This window comes from Gossypium raimondii, chromosome 5 (genome assembly GCF_025698545.1).
Source record: "Gossypium raimondii isolate GPD5lz chromosome 5, ASM2569854v1, whole genome shotgun sequence".
Lineage (NCBI taxonomy): Eukaryota > Viridiplantae > Streptophyta > Magnoliopsida > Malvales > Malvaceae > Gossypium > Gossypium raimondii.
The window spans coordinates 3,001,937-3,018,728 of NC_068569.1; the positions used below are offsets into that span (position 1 = coordinate 3,001,937).

Sequence of the window (16,792 nt, forward strand, 5' to 3'; positions counted from 1 at the left end):
GAACTCAGTCCATGAGCAGTAATGGCAGTTCTATGTACAATCTAAACATTCTGTATACAGGCATAAGAATACAACATGAAAGCATTTCTACAGTTAAAAAAGCAAATATGAAGAAAGGACAAAACAGGAGAGGACAAGCTTCACAAGACAAAAAACAAGAAGCATCCTTCTCAATTTAAAACCCAAATAAATGGCTATCTCTAAACAATGCCAACCATGTGGTTACCTAAGTCCTACGGCTACCCAATGTGGACGCCATCAAGAGAGATGGCAGTTTATATAGACTTAATTTCACAAGTTTCTAGGTTCTTTGCTGCTAAATCTTTTATCTTCGATGCATTTAACTTTCAATACGAGCTATACTGTGAGTTCAAAAAGCTGCCTTCGGAATCATACGGTAGACTTACTTTTGGTTCTGCGTTAGGAATTGTGCACATGAATATTCCGACAAGATCGCAGGGAGTTCAATGTCAGAAGGGTCTATTGCTGGTATCGCAATATCTATATCTTCAGTTGAGAATGGAATGCTGCAATCAGAAAACAATTTGAAATCAATAGCAAATCAAATTGATATACATAGAAACATGTATTCACGTATAATAATACCAAGTGGGTTCTGGCAGGGAAAACACACTTTCAAAAGGCATGACGTGCCATTACTCCAGTAAGTTCAATTATACACAAATTTGACAGAATGTATTACCTCAGATCATCATCCAGTAAAAATGAGTTTGAGGCAAGATACTGGTTGTCCTTGTTCAACATCTCCCTCATTTCAGCAACAACCTGGTGGTAAATAAAGTTAGAAACCCAAGGGACATTATGGAACACAAATTTAACATGGGCCCTGATTTATATAACTTGCCTCATTTGACACACTTTGAGTGCCATATTTGTCATCCCAGTACATGGTACTTATTCGGTAAATTTGCCTGATAGTCAAGACCTGCACAAGTTCCACAATACAAGGAAACATGACTAGCGTCCAAAAGGGTGAACTTGAGATAGGGGATTCAGATAAGCACTAACTTACCGGACACAAATCATTACTGATCTCATCCAGAGATTTTTTCCTCTTCTGATGTATAACCTAAATAAATGTAGAAGGAAAAAAGTGAACAAACTTCATAATTTATAGTTTAACTAGCCAAAAAAATGTAGGACACTAACCAGAAAGCCAACAGCTTGTCTAATATAGTTTAGCTCATGCCATGAGGTTCCTGCAAACTACATATTGCAATATTTCAGAATATTGATACCATTAGCACAATAACTCACAGAAAAAAGTTATTTACCTCTTCTGTTGCATTGCCTATCCATTTCTCTAGTTCTGCTAGGCCAGATTTAACATATTCCCCATTTGAGAACGAGCAACATTCTCGTCTAAGTAAAAGACTGGAGAAAATTTCAACTTAATAGTCTGGTCATTCAACCAATTGAATCTTAGGATAATTTTGGATACTATGAGCACATACCTGTTGAAAAGAGACATGTTGATGAAGGAGAAAACCTGAGTTATCAGCTTACGAATGAAGAAAGAGGGTACCTACATGCACAGGGGTTAGGTCAGGAAGGTAATTAAAGAAGCAAAAGCTGGGATTATTTTTATCAGTACTGCTCTAAATAAATTTTCTTCATTATTGCACACAAATGATGACCTTCTCAATTAAGGTTTAAGGATCAACTGCAAACTAGTAATTATTGTTTCTAGAAGAGATACACCTTGCTTTAAACTTTTACACCTACATGATTTTCACGCAAACGATCCATAAGGTTATTCAAGAACTTGATGATACTATCCCATTGACTACTAGGTGATTGCTGGGGAAGCCCTCCAGGAGATCTTGATTTTCCAGCAAGCATTCGTGCATTTTTTGGCACCTTCAAAATTAACAAATATTATCCAGCAATTAGAGTTTTGAAGTTTCTAACCAACTAAAAGTCTGATGCTTCCTCACAAGAATCCAAACAAATATACCTTATTTAACAAAATAAATAAATAAAAGGATCGCATATACATGACAACATATATAAAAAACACCGTGATCAAATCTTAATCAGACACCTAATGCCTTTCTGCCTAAGTTACTTTTTAGTGTCAAGTTAACTCAATATAAAAAGCTAAGCACTTGAACCGCACAATGCAGAGATTATTTGGGACATAACACACACAGCTAAATAATAATCAAAACTAATCTTGGGGCCAAGTAATTTATAAATTTGATTTTTGGCTTTAGATTCTAGATCTGCATAAGATATTAACATCTAACATTGAATACAAACCTGAATGCACAGTGCCAAAAGTGGAGATAATTCTTTCTTAATATTGTCACGAATCAAGCCAAAAATCTTCTCAACACAGGCCGTCAATTGTTGTTTGAATAGTATTGCTGGATATCTTGCATCTATATGTGACATACCATCCTCGAACCCGAGGTATTTGAAAGGGGATTTTAGACCCTGGAGGCATCATAAACAAAATCAGTTACATACAACAATAATGATTATCATTAGAAAAAAATATATCAAGAGAAGACCAATTCATAAAGGTGTCAACTATTCAGTCATATGATAACGATAACATGATAACCAAAACTCAGGAAATATTTTCAGCTAGAATTGCATTAAAATTTCAAAGAAATAGAGATAAGAAATTAAATATTCTCTACCATATATAACAAAATTACAACCAGAAAAAGTCTTATTTTCAAAATATTGCAACGGAACTCACATAAGAAACTCTCCCAGGTAAACCAGTGTTTCCCCCAGAACGTTGAGTGCCAGCAGACAGAAAGCCATTTGATCGCAAATTTTTCTGCAGCAGACACAAAAGTGCTGAGGTGTTGGACAGCCAATAAGGTAAGGTTTCATTTTCAGCTCCAACCTGCAAAAAAGGCCAGATGAATATGGGTAACATCCACAGAAGGCAAAAAAGTTGCTAAAAATATTATGGGATTGAGCTGAGAGAAGGTATGAAATATGACTCATCATCAGCAGTATCTATTACATATGGCCTTTCAATTTCATGAAATTTGTGATAATGTCTAATAGTACCTTCAGAACATCATTGATTCCTTCTATTATGTAGTCAAATATAGCTGTCCGTTCAGACTCAAAGGAATGCCAATGATGGAGACATTTATATATGATACAAGCAGCCAGCGGTTTACCATTGTGAAACCCTAAATTTTCTTTGATACATCTTGAAAGGAATTCATAATTTTCCTGTGGACAAAGATACTTATATATTAAGTCATGCAAATGTAAAACTATCAATTTCGAAACTATTTATCTACTAAAAGATCTCATGAAAATCAAAAGAATAAACTTAATGATATTTGTATAAACAAGAAACCTGTTGTCTCTCTGCTGTTAGTTTAGGTCTTCTTGATTCAGACATGCTATGTGAGAAAGGTACAATAAGTTTTGAAGGAGTGGGAGACTCCTGCAGAAAAGAATGTAATGAAGAAAGCTTAAAACTTGCACAACAGTTGAGCTAAAATTAGTGAAATGCAGAAATATTTTTCTCATGGAAAAAATGAGAAATTGGGAGGGGTCTTACAAATACTTGCTTCCGGTCATTCAAAGGAAGATTAAGCATACCACCATATTTCTGGTTCATTAAGAAAACAATAATTTACATGAACCACTTCTCAGCAAGTCCAAAAAAATGCAAATTTAATAAGAAAATAAAGAAGAAATTGAAAAAAGAATGCCTGTCAGACTGGCATCATCCAAGAAAAACAAACACTATGGTTAGCGCAGTGATAAGCCATCAAAGACAAAACACACAAGCACTTACATCTGAAAATGACTTTAAAAAGTTAGAGCGGTTGCTTTTCGGGGATGGGGTCAATGCTTTTTGTCGTAGAACATGATTTTCATCTTCTAAATGTGAGAGCTTCTCCTCCAAACTTAAAAAAAACCACCAAACAAAATGAATCAGGAAGTAAAATTAATTAACTGTGCAAACCAAATTAATATATTCACTTCAGATGGCAAGACAACCAAATAAACAGCACTCATAGCAGACATGTATGCATTAAGTCTAAAAGTAATATAATAGTTTCAGTTATCAAAGATACCTCTGCATGTTATTCTGGAGCTCAGAATTCTTCTGTTCTAATTCCTGCAACTTGTCAACGGTATCATTGGCATCTTTTAGAGCCTTCTTGAGCTCAAGCTCCAGGGCAGAATTCTTCTTTTCCAAGGTATCCAAAGAACTCTGAAAAAGTAAATGGAAGCCAATGGAAAGTCCTTATTAATAATAAAGCAGATAAAGAATATACAAAAGCATATTCTAAATTCAATATATAAGAAAATATTTAAATCAGACAAAGTAAACCACAAAGTCCCAAAGCAGAACGTAAATAGTGCTCTTAGACTTATCATGAGATACTCATAATCAACACCAAAACACAAACCTTAAGTGATGCATTTTCCTTTCTCATTTCAGCGATCATAGTAAATTCCTTTTCCAAAGCAGATTTCTCTTTTCTTGATAATTCCAATTGATTTTGCAGCACTGCGTTCTTGTTGCACTCACTAATTGTTGCTAGCTTAGCTGCATCTAACTCAAGCTTCAAAGATTCAAAGGCTTTTTGAAGTTTCGAAATTTCTACTGACTTCGCATCTTCATTGGAAACCTGCAGATTGCCACATTTAAATTAAAAAAGGAAATGGAATGTAGAATAATAGAGTATTTTATTAAGGAAAAGAATAGAGGCACTAGAACAAAGATCTAAGAGCCAGATATTTATAGCACAAACTGAACAGTTAGCTTGCCAAGTTTATACACAATAAAGTTAAGAATTCCAGTTCATAATTAAGCGATTCAGCTTTTTATAGAAAGTGGAGAACCCTGTCATTAGCATCACTAGCCATAACCACAAAGAAAAGACCAAAATACAAACTTCCCAAATTTATATGATCACCTAACTTTTCTAAAACAAGAATTAAAAAAATAAAAGCGATACCCGCATTCGTTTTTCTAGATGTAGCCGCCATGTTAGGTCTTCTAATTGCTTTTCAAGCTTGCTCTTAGCTAACCGCAAGGCACCTGCTTCATTAGCCTCCTGAAAAATGCACATGCAAAAGTGGTCATGCATTGAAACTTAACATGTGGAAAGTTTGATGATGAATTGGGATTCTATTGAATGCATAAGTAGGAATATTCCACCTCCTTGTATAGACAGGTCTGATCTTAAATGAATACTCACTTCTCAAGTCAAACTTGAGAAAACTAGGAATCATTACTGATTACTTTTCTACAATTCCTTAAATTCATAACAAGTACAATCAACAATTATTAAAAAGATTAATACACCTGGAAAATATAGGACTTTCCTACCCTGCTTTATACCTCACACATGAAGATTGTTGACCAAACATTTGACTTACTAAATAAGTGCGTACAACTACCTTTACATTTAATGAAACTAAAATGAAGTTTAAGGTATTCAAAGAACAGTTTTCAACGAACAAGGATTCTCTTCTCTTCAAGTACTTTTTCTTGGGCCCTAGAGGTAGCACTAGGCAGATTCCACAAAACACATTTAATATGCCATTTACAGCGAAAGAAAACACAAGAAAAAGCAGTTCCACATACTTGCTTAAGCCTTCGGAGCTCTCTTTTTGCAAGTTTTTGCCTCCAACGACATTGTAATGCTATGATAGATTTTTTATAATTATGGAAAGCAGAGCGGAATCTGCACAATCTCCAATGAGCCTGCTCAATACAAGAAACAGAATATATTAAAAGTCACATTGCAGCCTGCAAAGGATTTTACAGAACTCTCAAAAAAAGCAGAAAAGGTGAAACAGCTTCAAAATAAGCAATTGAATGCTAAGCATGCTATGAATTTGAGGACGGGGAAACACATTAATTGTTTATCACTCACGTGCCCAGAGTGCAACTTCATAAAACCATGATGAACATAATCATATACATATTGAAAACCACAAGATAGCACAGAAATGCATATATAAATTAGATGAAGTTGATTTCACCTGGATTACAGAGGCAGCTCTATGCCTCTTTCCATGCAAAAACTTTTGACGAGTTGAAAAGCCACGAATGTTGGACTGTATACAAACAGCTGCAGAAATTAGTTTCAGATACGCATGCCTCAATAGCCACCTGCGGACATATTTCTGTAAACAAATAGCAGCTGCAGCCTCTCTCCTTGCAGCAAACATCTTTCGAGCAAGGCATCCTGTAGGAATCATGGTAACTTAGTACTACAGCTTAGATGGAATGCATGAGACAATCACATGGAAAGGATAGTTAGTGACTCAAATACATTTTGTTCTCAGAAGAGGCTAATCAAATGAGTATTCTGTAATTTCAATTTTGATTTAAGAATATGTAATTTAAGTTTTGTGCTAGTTTTTTTTTTTAAATCTCCATTATATATTTTGAACATCAAAGTTATTATGTTGATAAATTGAATAATTTCAAGGCTTGATTCTCTAGCCTCCTCTCTTATTCCTCTGTTTACCTAAATTCTCTCGATTCCTTTTTTCTCAATGCTTCTCAATTCATATTCTATCTACCCTCGTGCCATACATCAGAATCAGATATTAATTTTGTGTGAAATAAAAAATATAGCCAAATGTAATCTTTGAAGAATATAAAGAGAATAACATTAAAGAAAAAGAAAGATTCAAGCAGCAAAACAAAAAGTGAATAACAGATTAGTTATGTAAGAAAAGTTGGTATCCAGACGCCAAGAAAACCTCTGCAATATGCCTGGAGTGCAATTGCGGCAACCCTGGCTGAAATAAACTTCCTATGAGCAATAAATGTCCGCAAACGATGCTGAATACGTTTTGCAGCCATATCCAAAACCTCAGCCCTTCGTGAATCTAAAACACCAATCTGACCAGCCCTAAGAAACACTTTTGTCCTGCCCAACTGCACAAAATATTTGAAAATGAAGAATTAGAAGAAAAAAAATAGGCAATCTAAAGACAAAATTGCAAAAGATATGCAAAAGAAGCAACAAAAACTTGGAAATAATTTATTTATACAATGTTAATCATAATTACCTGAAAATTTTGAAGGTTTAACTTCTGCAGAATTTTTTCAGTCAATCTCTTTTCATCATAACTGCAAATATAGCTTTAAAAGTTAAACAAGAAACAGAAAAAGAAGTCACAGAGAACTGCAAAACAGAGAAGAAATGGATTTCTTTAGAAAAAAAAATCTAGAAAAACACAACCATGGAGAAGCAAGGATGCCTTTTAACTATTCACAAACAAAGAATGGCAAGTTGTAAGCAAATTCTTGGGAGAACTAGATATGCAAAATACTGCACAAGCAGAGATTTTACCAGAGATGAAAAAAGGATTTCTACAAGGAATACGGGGAGATACTGACTATATTTTAACAATCCTAAAGAAAATTAAGGAAATATGCAGTTTTACATGTGCATATGATAATCTGCACGATATGCAGGTATGTTTGGAAAACATATACAACCTTGTATCCATAAATTCTGGAGCTAACAAGCCAAAGCGGTCCACAAATTCAGAATAAGTCCGTCGAGTTGGATAGCCAGCTAAACTTATTCGAACAGCCTCCAGAACACCCTAATTCCAAATCAAAAAAAAAATGTTCTCAGCAAATCAAATCTATAGTATTTAGCAAGAATCAAGACCAGGAATGGGAGGATATCCATGTGCCACAGGGGAGAAATGCACAGGCAGTCAGATTGAAATAAATGTAAAACCAATCATGAATTAATTGTGTGTCACTTGCACCAGGAACCTCTTCCATAGCATACCAAGTATTTAGCATTATTAATGGCATCGGAAATTTCTTGTTAACAGACTTGCCTATTCTATTCCTTCATCTAAAAGAGACATTTTCAAGTCTGACTGAAAATGTAAAAGATATGCCTTCATTGCTAGTAAGCTTTTACATACTTTCCTGCCATTTATCAAAGAAATCTGCAAATTGGACCGTTTAAGTAGTGTTTTAGAAATTTAGAACCCATTTTCATGTAGAAATTAATACAGATTCATAAATCAACTAGAAATAAAGAACTTCCAGAATGAAATGGAGCCAAAATACATGGATGAGATTTCCATGTAAAAGAAATTGCAGTCAAAGAGATTAGGAAAGTAATGAACAGATAATTATGTAACCATGAAAGGCCAAGGTCAAATGTTACAACACAAGACTAATCATCATCAGGAGCACAAAGCTTTAGACTGACCTTTCCATTTAGATTGCTCGCACTACAGTTCAACATAGGAAGCATACATAAAAGAGACTACTTACCCCACAGCGTAGCTGATGAAGGATACTAAGGTTCTCAAATTTCTGAGGCCGGTTTGATGAGTTTGGCTTCACACAGCGTATATAATGAGGTTCTGTTGAGTTGAGGGTTTCCATGAGTGCTTGAAGTTGTTGCTATAAAGAAAAGGAAAAATAATTATGCCTGATGTGCTTACACTAAGCAGAAAGCCCTCGTCAGTAAATCACAACTAAATAGGCAAGTTAACAGGGAAATCTTTTAGTAATCAAGGCACTCAACCAAGAACATTAATAAAGAAAATGAATCATCAAAATCTTCAAATATTCCACCCGCTAAAAGTATGATCCAACAAAGAATAATATCAGCACCACAAGAAAGAAAAGATTGACATAGCCAAAAATTCCTTTCATAAGTTTATTCTCTTAAAAAATGCATTCAACAACATGCATTTATGCATGCCTGAACCTTCACAAGAGCTTCCTAAAATAAGTGCTCAACTATGTTACATGTACTCGAGTATGAGTATCCAATAAAAGTATGTGTCCATCTGTCAGACTCATCTTTTGGTAAAATATGTTACTTGCAGATTTGGCTTAAAAGTGAAGGAAAATAAGATACAGAAATGGGGATCATTGTAAAAACTTATGTGAACATAATAGTCCTACTTCTAAAAGTTAGAAATTAGAAAATTCCATTCGACTCGAGCAAAACACCGTGTTAAGAAAAGTAAGAACAAATTGACCCATCCAACTCCAAACCGAGGGTCAGCTCATATTCTTCCTTTCTCTCATTTTATAAAAGGGCTTATGGTGACACAATAACAATTTTATACGACCTAATAATTGTTTCTATTTAACCCCCCCCCCAAATCTCAAACAAACTTCTATTTATTAGTTTTTTAAACCATTGCAAGTTGCAAGCCACATGTCATTTTCTTTTAACGGTACCCCTGAATGTCCTCTTTGTTTTCTTTCTGCTTGACAATAGCTACCATTCTGCTCTTTTTTTTTAAAAAAAAAATGCTCAAGCAAAGGTTAAAAAAGGAAAAAAAAAAAAAAGGAAAATAAAGCAGGCTGTGATGTGAATGTGCCTCGGGAGCCCAATCCCTCCCATGGCAATAAGCTCCTAATTGCAGCTTTAAACTTCCTCTCATGCTTTCTTACACTACCCCATCAGAATATCTTTTTTTCCTATAATGTCTGGATTGGGGTTTTAAGATTTGCTGTACATGAAAGAGACCCAGTCTAATAAGAATCACCATACTGGACACATATGCCACACTCAAATCTGTGTCATGTTGCTTCAACATGGATAGGCGGGTAGAAAATGCTTTGTCCAAGCAACACTGGTGTTTGAAGAAAAAAAAAGGCTAATGTCGCAATTTGGCTCCTAAACTATATCTATTTTTTCACTTTGGTACCTAAACTTTTTTTATCCCATTTTGGTACTTGAACTATCATTTTCATTTCAGTTTACCCGAAAATATAAAACCTGCCAATAAGGTGACATGTGGCATATTATTATTGTACATAGGTAACTTTTGGTGTAAAATGGGACAAAAATGATAGTTTAGGTAACAAAGTGGCATAAAAAAAGCTTAGGTACCAAAGCAGGAAAAAGAGTATAATTAAGGGGCCCAATCGTGACTTAAGCCAAAAAAATAGCAGTTTTTGACAATAACTAAGAAAAATTATCTAAATATATCATATGACATAATTATTAGAAACATCTTTAAATTTCTGATTCCTTAGGAAAGCCATCAAAAACCAAAAAGAGTCTCGTACTTTAAATCTTGTGGCGACCGAGGAAAACTTGTATGATGATCTTGAAGATTCCTCAGGTGGTGAAGGGAAAAGACCCGCAACAAATGGGCATTTAGAAGAAGCCAAGAGATTGCAATGTTCTACCACAACATAATCCCGGTTTTTGTCTAAAAAGGAATCTGTTTGATAAGTAACCTAGAAAGAAAGGAAGATGTACACATCATCATATTATCTGCCATATCAGAATATAGTTATATTAACTAATACACAATGTTCTATTACTTGCCTTGCCAGCATAATGTGAAACGGTAAAATCTGTTTCTGAAAATTTAGCCTTTTCCAACCTTGGGTGACCACGGAAATTCTGAAATAATTTGGTTGAAAATGTTTCATGTGTGGATCTCGGGAACATGCTGCACAAATAAGAAAATCAGGATAAGGACTAACAGCACAGATCAAATAGTATAGAGCAACACGCACCAATTTATAATGAAGAACTTAAACTGTACCAAGCTTCATCCAAGAGAGCAATTATCCCTATCGGTTTCTGCATATGCAAGCACAATAGTTAAAAATATTTAAAAAATGTACAAATTGGGTGTTATATATTTGCTCAAGCACAAATTTACACAGTGAAAATAATAACAGTACCTACATGTGCATTGCTAATCAGTAATCACTAAATATCATACAGATGCAAATTTCAAGTGCACATCATTTAAGTTAGATTCATCCTCACCCCCTTAAAAGAAATGCTACTTATAATAACAGCACCATAAAGGACAAAACTTAGATAATGGGATATTGCAAGGTATTCCAAATACACCATGATGATAATGGCAGAACTTAAATAAGGCCTTATGCACTTACAGTCTCCAACATGTAGTAGTGCACACCTTAGGTATACAAGAATGTTTAAACTAAAGGAAAGAATAGTACTTAGCTCCATATTGATTAGCTACCTGATTGTACTATTAGGAAGATAAAAATAGCCAAAGTAAAGCTCTATTGCCAACAGAAATAACAAATAGAACTAAACAAGATAAACATTTCTTTTTAGAAGACCAAGCATGAAAACCTTCTCAATCAAATCCAAGACATCTTGGTTGTCTATAAATTCGATGTAGCTCCAATTAATTTCTTCTTTCTTATATTCATCCTGTTCCATCTTGAATACATGCTGAAACAAATCAAGAAGGGAATATATAAGACTGGAGAGCATAGCACCATCAGAATAAATGTAGACTTCATTGCATGGAAGATTGACTTCTAACCTCGTTGAAATGCTGCTGAAGCTTTTCATTCGCAAAATTAATGCAAAATTGCTCAAAACTAGAGCATAAAAGATTACAACCAATCAATGAAAAGAAACATAAAGCTATACATTTACCTAATAATAACGATAAAAATATTAAATAAACATACAAAACCAAAGAACAATATTTTACCTATTATGCTTAAAGCATTCAAATCCATAGATGTCCAAAACTCCAATTTGCACACAGGAATTTGGATCTTGCCCCACGGATATATTAATCTTATCAACAAGCCTTACAAAATAGAAAGAAAATTTTCAGAACAGAAACAGTTTAATCTTGACCCCATGCTGGCAAGGCAAGTAATACAAAATATGAGCATATGATAAAATAAATGCCTCCAAACATGAATTAACATAAGCATACCAATCAAACAATCGAGCATAAACTGTCTTTGCCAACGCATCCCGACTAGCCACAGCAGCATTACAATCAAGAGCTTTAACTATACTTCCTTCACGGGTTTGAATGGTACGAGTACATAATGTCGCCAACAAGAGGTTCACATCACACCTGCCAAATGAGCAATTTTTTAACATGCCTAACAAGAGAATGAAAATCTACAAATTGCATAGATCAACAAGCTGCTGGCTTGAACTACCCAGCAACCTACTATGCCATTGCCAATGTGCAAGTCACAGGGTATTTAATAAACTCAAAACATCCGTGCAAAAACTATTAGGTGTTTAAAGTAGATACTTTTACTACTGAAATTTGAACTAATTATACTACAAAAGTTGTTTCATATACTAGTGAAAATAAATCACAGCTTTGATTTTAGTCTTTTTTGTTCCAAACTATACATGCAATCCAACTTTTTTTATTGAGAAAATATTTTATTAAGCCAATTAGCACAATAGTGATAAAACATATCAACATAAACCATTGATTGCAATTAAATACTGTGCTTCCGAATCCAAACCTCAAGTTCCATATGGTAATTTTGTCTTTAAATTGCGAAAACATCCAAGAATCCTCATAGGCTCATCCATGAATTGGAATAGTTGCTTTTATCAACACATACATGACATAAGAAACAACTTTTAACACTTCTAAAAACGTTGGTTGTTACTTTATTCATATTACAGTTTCCAAACCATTACTGAAAACAAAAAGAAAGTTCTATAATTTATACTTTACTCAAGAATGACAAACAAGACAAGATTGAAAGCTATCTTCTAGGGTGACCCACCTAAAAAGATCAGCAGCCATCTGCATATGCAATGTAGATTTCTGATCTTTAACAACTGAAGAATCATGCTCTCTTCCAGGGGAAAATTCAACGTTTCCCAGATGCAAAATAGCAGCCAAGGTGCGAAATATAGCTTCCTGATAAAAAAAATCACAATAGCAAAAGTTAATCCAGGAAAAAATAATTCAAAAGTAAAAGATAAGTGTAATATTTTCAAACCTGTTCCTCATGACTGATGCCAACAATATCCATTGCCCTCCTTGCCTTCATATATTCCTCTGCATTGCTTACTCCTTCAAGGTCATATGTCTTGCTTTGATTTAAATAGTGAAAGTGGCTTGGATGGCCTAATTTGTACTTTTCTGCATCCTGAACAAAAAAAGTGATAGGGATGAAAATATGCCAGTTAAGGGATTAAGTGACCTAAGCCCTTATTTTATATCCCGACATTAATGAAATAACCTTCTAAATTCTAATAATACAATTCAGCTCAACAAAAGCCGTTTTTAAAAAGTAAAAGTAGTATAATACTACAACAGCAGTTTTCTTATAGGCGTACATGAAGTATGTTAACAAAAACATTTGTAGGAAAAATTCAACAACATGAAGAGTAAAAAAAGGAACTACGCAATCAAACAAAACAGCATTATAACATGCGTATATGCATACTAATTAAACATAATATTAGCAATAAAAGAAAGTGCAGCAATCTCAACATTAAACAAAACACTCTCAAGCATATATACAGCATGTACACAAACTCTAAACATGGATAAACACGATGAGATAGAAAATGAAGAAAAGAAAAAGGGAAAAAGAGACATATATGGCCAAAATAACAAGATAAAGGTAAGACAGATTACTTTCCCAGATGCACACAACTGGTAGAAGCAGTGATAATTCCTCTCAGGATCTGTTATCTGAACAACGCGAGACCGTTCAAGAAGGTAAGTTCTGACTGCAGCACCAGATATTCTACCATTTGCATCGAATTGGATCTCAACAAACTTTCCAAAGCGACTGCCACAAACAAATTAAGCATAAGGATTAAACAATAGTACAAGATAAATAAATTATATCCTCTGTCGCTTGTATCTTGTTAGCATACAACTGTAAACTGGAATGTAATATGGAAATAGCCCAAGCTTAACAGATTCTGAGTTGCAATGATATGGCTTTATGTGACACATTCAAATAAAGTCATCTTATATTCTCCCATCTTGATGCATTTAAAACATATACTGATACAGAAGCAAAAGAACAAACTACATGGTTTCATCTATCTTGCATGATTATAGCTATAATCATGATACTTACCACACCACAGATTGAATCAACAATACAGATCACACAAAAATTGTACTCATGAAGAACAACTATATAAGGGCAGTAGTGAAGAAAAAAATCAAAGATTAGAGAAACAACATGGATTAGTAGGATAAGATCAGCAACAATGTAAAAGAAGCTAAACTCTTACTTCGAACTTTGTTATTAGATCTATTTGAAAAGAACTATAATCCTATACACTGCTGATGGAGTATATAAACTCAACAAGAAAGTATATGCACTAGCCAGTAGCCACATGTATTTTGTGAAACTTGTTCTAAATCTCACCTCGAATTGTCGTTTCTAACAGTCCTTGCATTTCCAAAAGCCTCCAAGAGCGGATTTGACTGAATGAAAAAGGAAATGAAATCAAGAGCAAGTTGGTAGCAAAGAGGGGTAGCGCATTCCAAGAGTGTGTAAGAAAACATGAACTAGGCTAAACTGCATAATTAGTTTATAGGATCCTCTATTAAGCTTCCATGAAACTACAAAATAAGAAAAATAAAGGTTTGATCCATTCTAAAAGTAATCTGCTATAAAGTTTGATCCATTCTAAAAGTAATCTGCTATCAACCTAGAGCAAAAAATGCTAGTAGCTGCCAAACTTTCATAAGACAGCGGGCTACCTGACATGCCAGTCCACCCACTCACCCCCACCCCTCAAAGGAAAGCGAAAACAGAGAGACCACATTTAGCAGTAAGAGAAAAACCTAATAATAGCAAAATAAAAAAGTTTATATATGTAACCATGGTATTTAAGTAATAATAAAGTAAGTCAACTTATGCCATCTTACTTCCAGAACTTGCTGCTCAACAGTTCGGTCATCACCAGCTGCACGGCCTCCAACAAAAGTAAGATATTGCATGATAAGTTTTGTTGTCTCAGTTTTACCAGCCCCACTTTCTCCACTGACTAGTATAGACTGGCTTCGACCCTCATTCATCATTGCCCTAGGTTATAAAACAAGGGGTTTAATAGATACCAGCTGAATCATGCCATAAGCAAAATTATGGATCAAGCATCCAGACAAAGATGACATACCTGTATGATACATCAGCCACAGCGAAAACATGGGGGCTTAGCTCACCAAATGGAGCACCCTTGTACTGCTCCATCATATGCACATTGTAAAGATGAGGAAGTTTTGTGAACGGATTAACGGCTATCAAAATGCTTCCTGTATACGTCTATAAAAGAGAAACATCTTTGTAACTGGTTTGGTAGCAGAAAATTTACCAACTAAGGATACCAAGAAAATCAGAAAATGTTATACAAATAATGCACAAGTGCATGAGCGAACACATCGCGTAACCAATGAGAATAAAAAATGGTTTCTTTTTAAACTAAAATATGTTAGTCATGACTTGCTAAAGACCACTGATAACAACACACAAAAGATCAGAGTCAATCACTAATAATCTCATAATGAAACTAGAAAACCAAATTGGAAAAATACAAATTTAGTCAGCAGTGTCTCATCAAATGAATGAAGCTATACAAGTAAGAGAAAAGAACATGTCTAGATAACTAGTAAAAACTCCACATTAACTTGTCCATATGGTACGCTGACTGAAAGAACATATTACATTAGAAAAGAACATATTGCATGATAACCATGGAACATAAATCTCGTTGACCACAATTTACATCATCGTGGCAATAAGTAAGAAATAAACAAAAAGGAAAGAAACTAAACGGGTTTCTTAATTAATACGAGGGGATGACTAGTGTTTCAATGCGCCAACACATGGAACCAAGATTCAAGCATTTATGGGAAATATATTTTTAACCAAATTTGGAAGACAGGCTGCATAGTGGATCACAAACACCATAATTCCATTAATACGTAACTCAAAGATAATATATCCAACATGGCGGTTCAGACGTCAGAACAAATTCATCATCAAATTTAAGTAACAAATCAAACATATTGATCATATGTTATAATCATTACCATTTTGAACATCTACAAAGAAAATATGCACGAAAAACCAATAATTAAGTTCACAACTTAGCATAATTTTGAACATCACTTGAGTAGCTAACGGAATCAAACTTACATAAATATCATTCAAAGCATATCTCCTCTGGAGATTATAAAGCACACCGGGCTCATTCAAATAAGTCAACTTCGTCATATCATCAACTCCTCCATGTTCTTCCTCTTCATCCGCATCTCTAGGAAACAATTTCTCTGGCAAAGCTAACACCTGAACAACGAAAATGAAACCAACAAGTTCAAAAATAAGCAAACAAATACTATTCAAAACACCCAAAAGAATTTAAAAACAAACGGAAATGAATGAAACTTATACCGTTTTACCGGAGCCAATTTGGAGTTGGACCTGCTTGCCTCTGCAATCAGTAATTTCAGCTGGAACCCAAGCCAAGTGCTTGTCCTCAACCCAAACCTTAGCACCCTTGCGGAAATTCATGTTTGGTTCCTGAGAAAATTTGGAAAATTCAAGAAACTAAGGAAGAAAATTAATTAAAATGAAACCCTAAAGAATCTCGTTCTGTTTGTTTGTTAGTTAGAGTGAAGTAAAATGTGGGTGCGACGAGTGTGACATTGGAAATTTCAAAGAAACCCTAAACGGACATAGAAAGACAAAAGGAGAGAGAGAGAGATTACGGGCAAGTTATTAGCTGTGAATTTTTTCGACTTCCCGCCCTAACTGCAGCTGTAGACTCTAAACAATATTGAACGAGTACTATTTTGATTTTCTTTTTCTTTTTTAATATATCGTATCGGACACGTCACTCTTTACTGTGCCCTTTGCTTAGCTTGTGTTTCTCTTATTTTGGAATGTAAATACAAATTTTTATAAATTTACTGGAGCGGGCGGGACAAGTTTGCTTGTTCTTCATAACTTTGACTGTTTGTTTGGTTACTGGGAAAATTGAAATTTTCAAATCTTGAAAGAGAAGGG

The 16,792-nt window shown here is 34.5% G+C and overlaps 1 protein-coding gene across 1 annotated transcript; it reads right to left on the reverse strand.

Moving 5' to 3' along the window:
* Positions 1 to 12: 12 nt before the first annotated feature.
* On the reverse strand, positions 13 to 16,792 carry LOC105768345 (myosin-15). Its single transcript, XM_012588227.2, has 39 exons — positions 16,495 to 16,792; positions 16,178 to 16,306; positions 15,923 to 16,072; positions 14,904 to 15,049; positions 14,656 to 14,812; positions 14,150 to 14,208; positions 13,399 to 13,555; positions 12,755 to 12,904; positions 12,536 to 12,672; positions 11,710 to 11,856; positions 11,476 to 11,577; positions 11,302 to 11,359; positions 11,106 to 11,207; positions 10,537 to 10,574; positions 10,314 to 10,440; positions 10,049 to 10,222; positions 8,288 to 8,419; positions 7,484 to 7,593; positions 7,051 to 7,111; positions 6,739 to 6,916; positions 6,010 to 6,215; positions 5,609 to 5,728; positions 4,977 to 5,075; positions 4,425 to 4,646; positions 4,086 to 4,225; positions 3,803 to 3,914; positions 3,563 to 3,613; positions 3,356 to 3,445; positions 3,055 to 3,225; positions 2,732 to 2,884; positions 2,284 to 2,460; positions 1,747 to 1,881; positions 1,476 to 1,546; positions 1,296 to 1,395; positions 1,171 to 1,227; positions 1,034 to 1,090; positions 866 to 946; positions 704 to 786; positions 13 to 527 (listed from the first exon to the last, which is right to left on the reverse strand). The coding sequence occupies exons 2-39, from the start codon at positions 16,295 to 16,297 to the stop codon at positions 404 to 406; spliced, it is 4,554 nt and encodes a 1,517-aa protein (XP_012443681.1). The 5' UTR covers positions 16,298 to 16,306; positions 16,495 to 16,792; the 3' UTR covers positions 13 to 403.

Excerpts from the sequence above, each read along its gene's own strand:
- LOC105768345 (XM_012588227.2), bottom strand. The coding sequence starts at position 16,297 with ATGAATTTCCGCAAGGGTGCTAAGGTTTGGGTTGAGGACAAGCACTTG. Across the intron at positions 11,857-12,535 it reads ATGGCTGCTGATCTTTTTAG|GTGTGATGTGAACCTCTTGT; the intron begins GTGGGTCACCCT and ends CTCATTTGGCAG. Across the intron at positions 11,208-11,301 it reads TTCAGCAGCATTTCAACGAG|CATGTATTCAAGATGGAACA; the intron begins GTTAGAAGTCAA and ends GATTTGTTTCAG.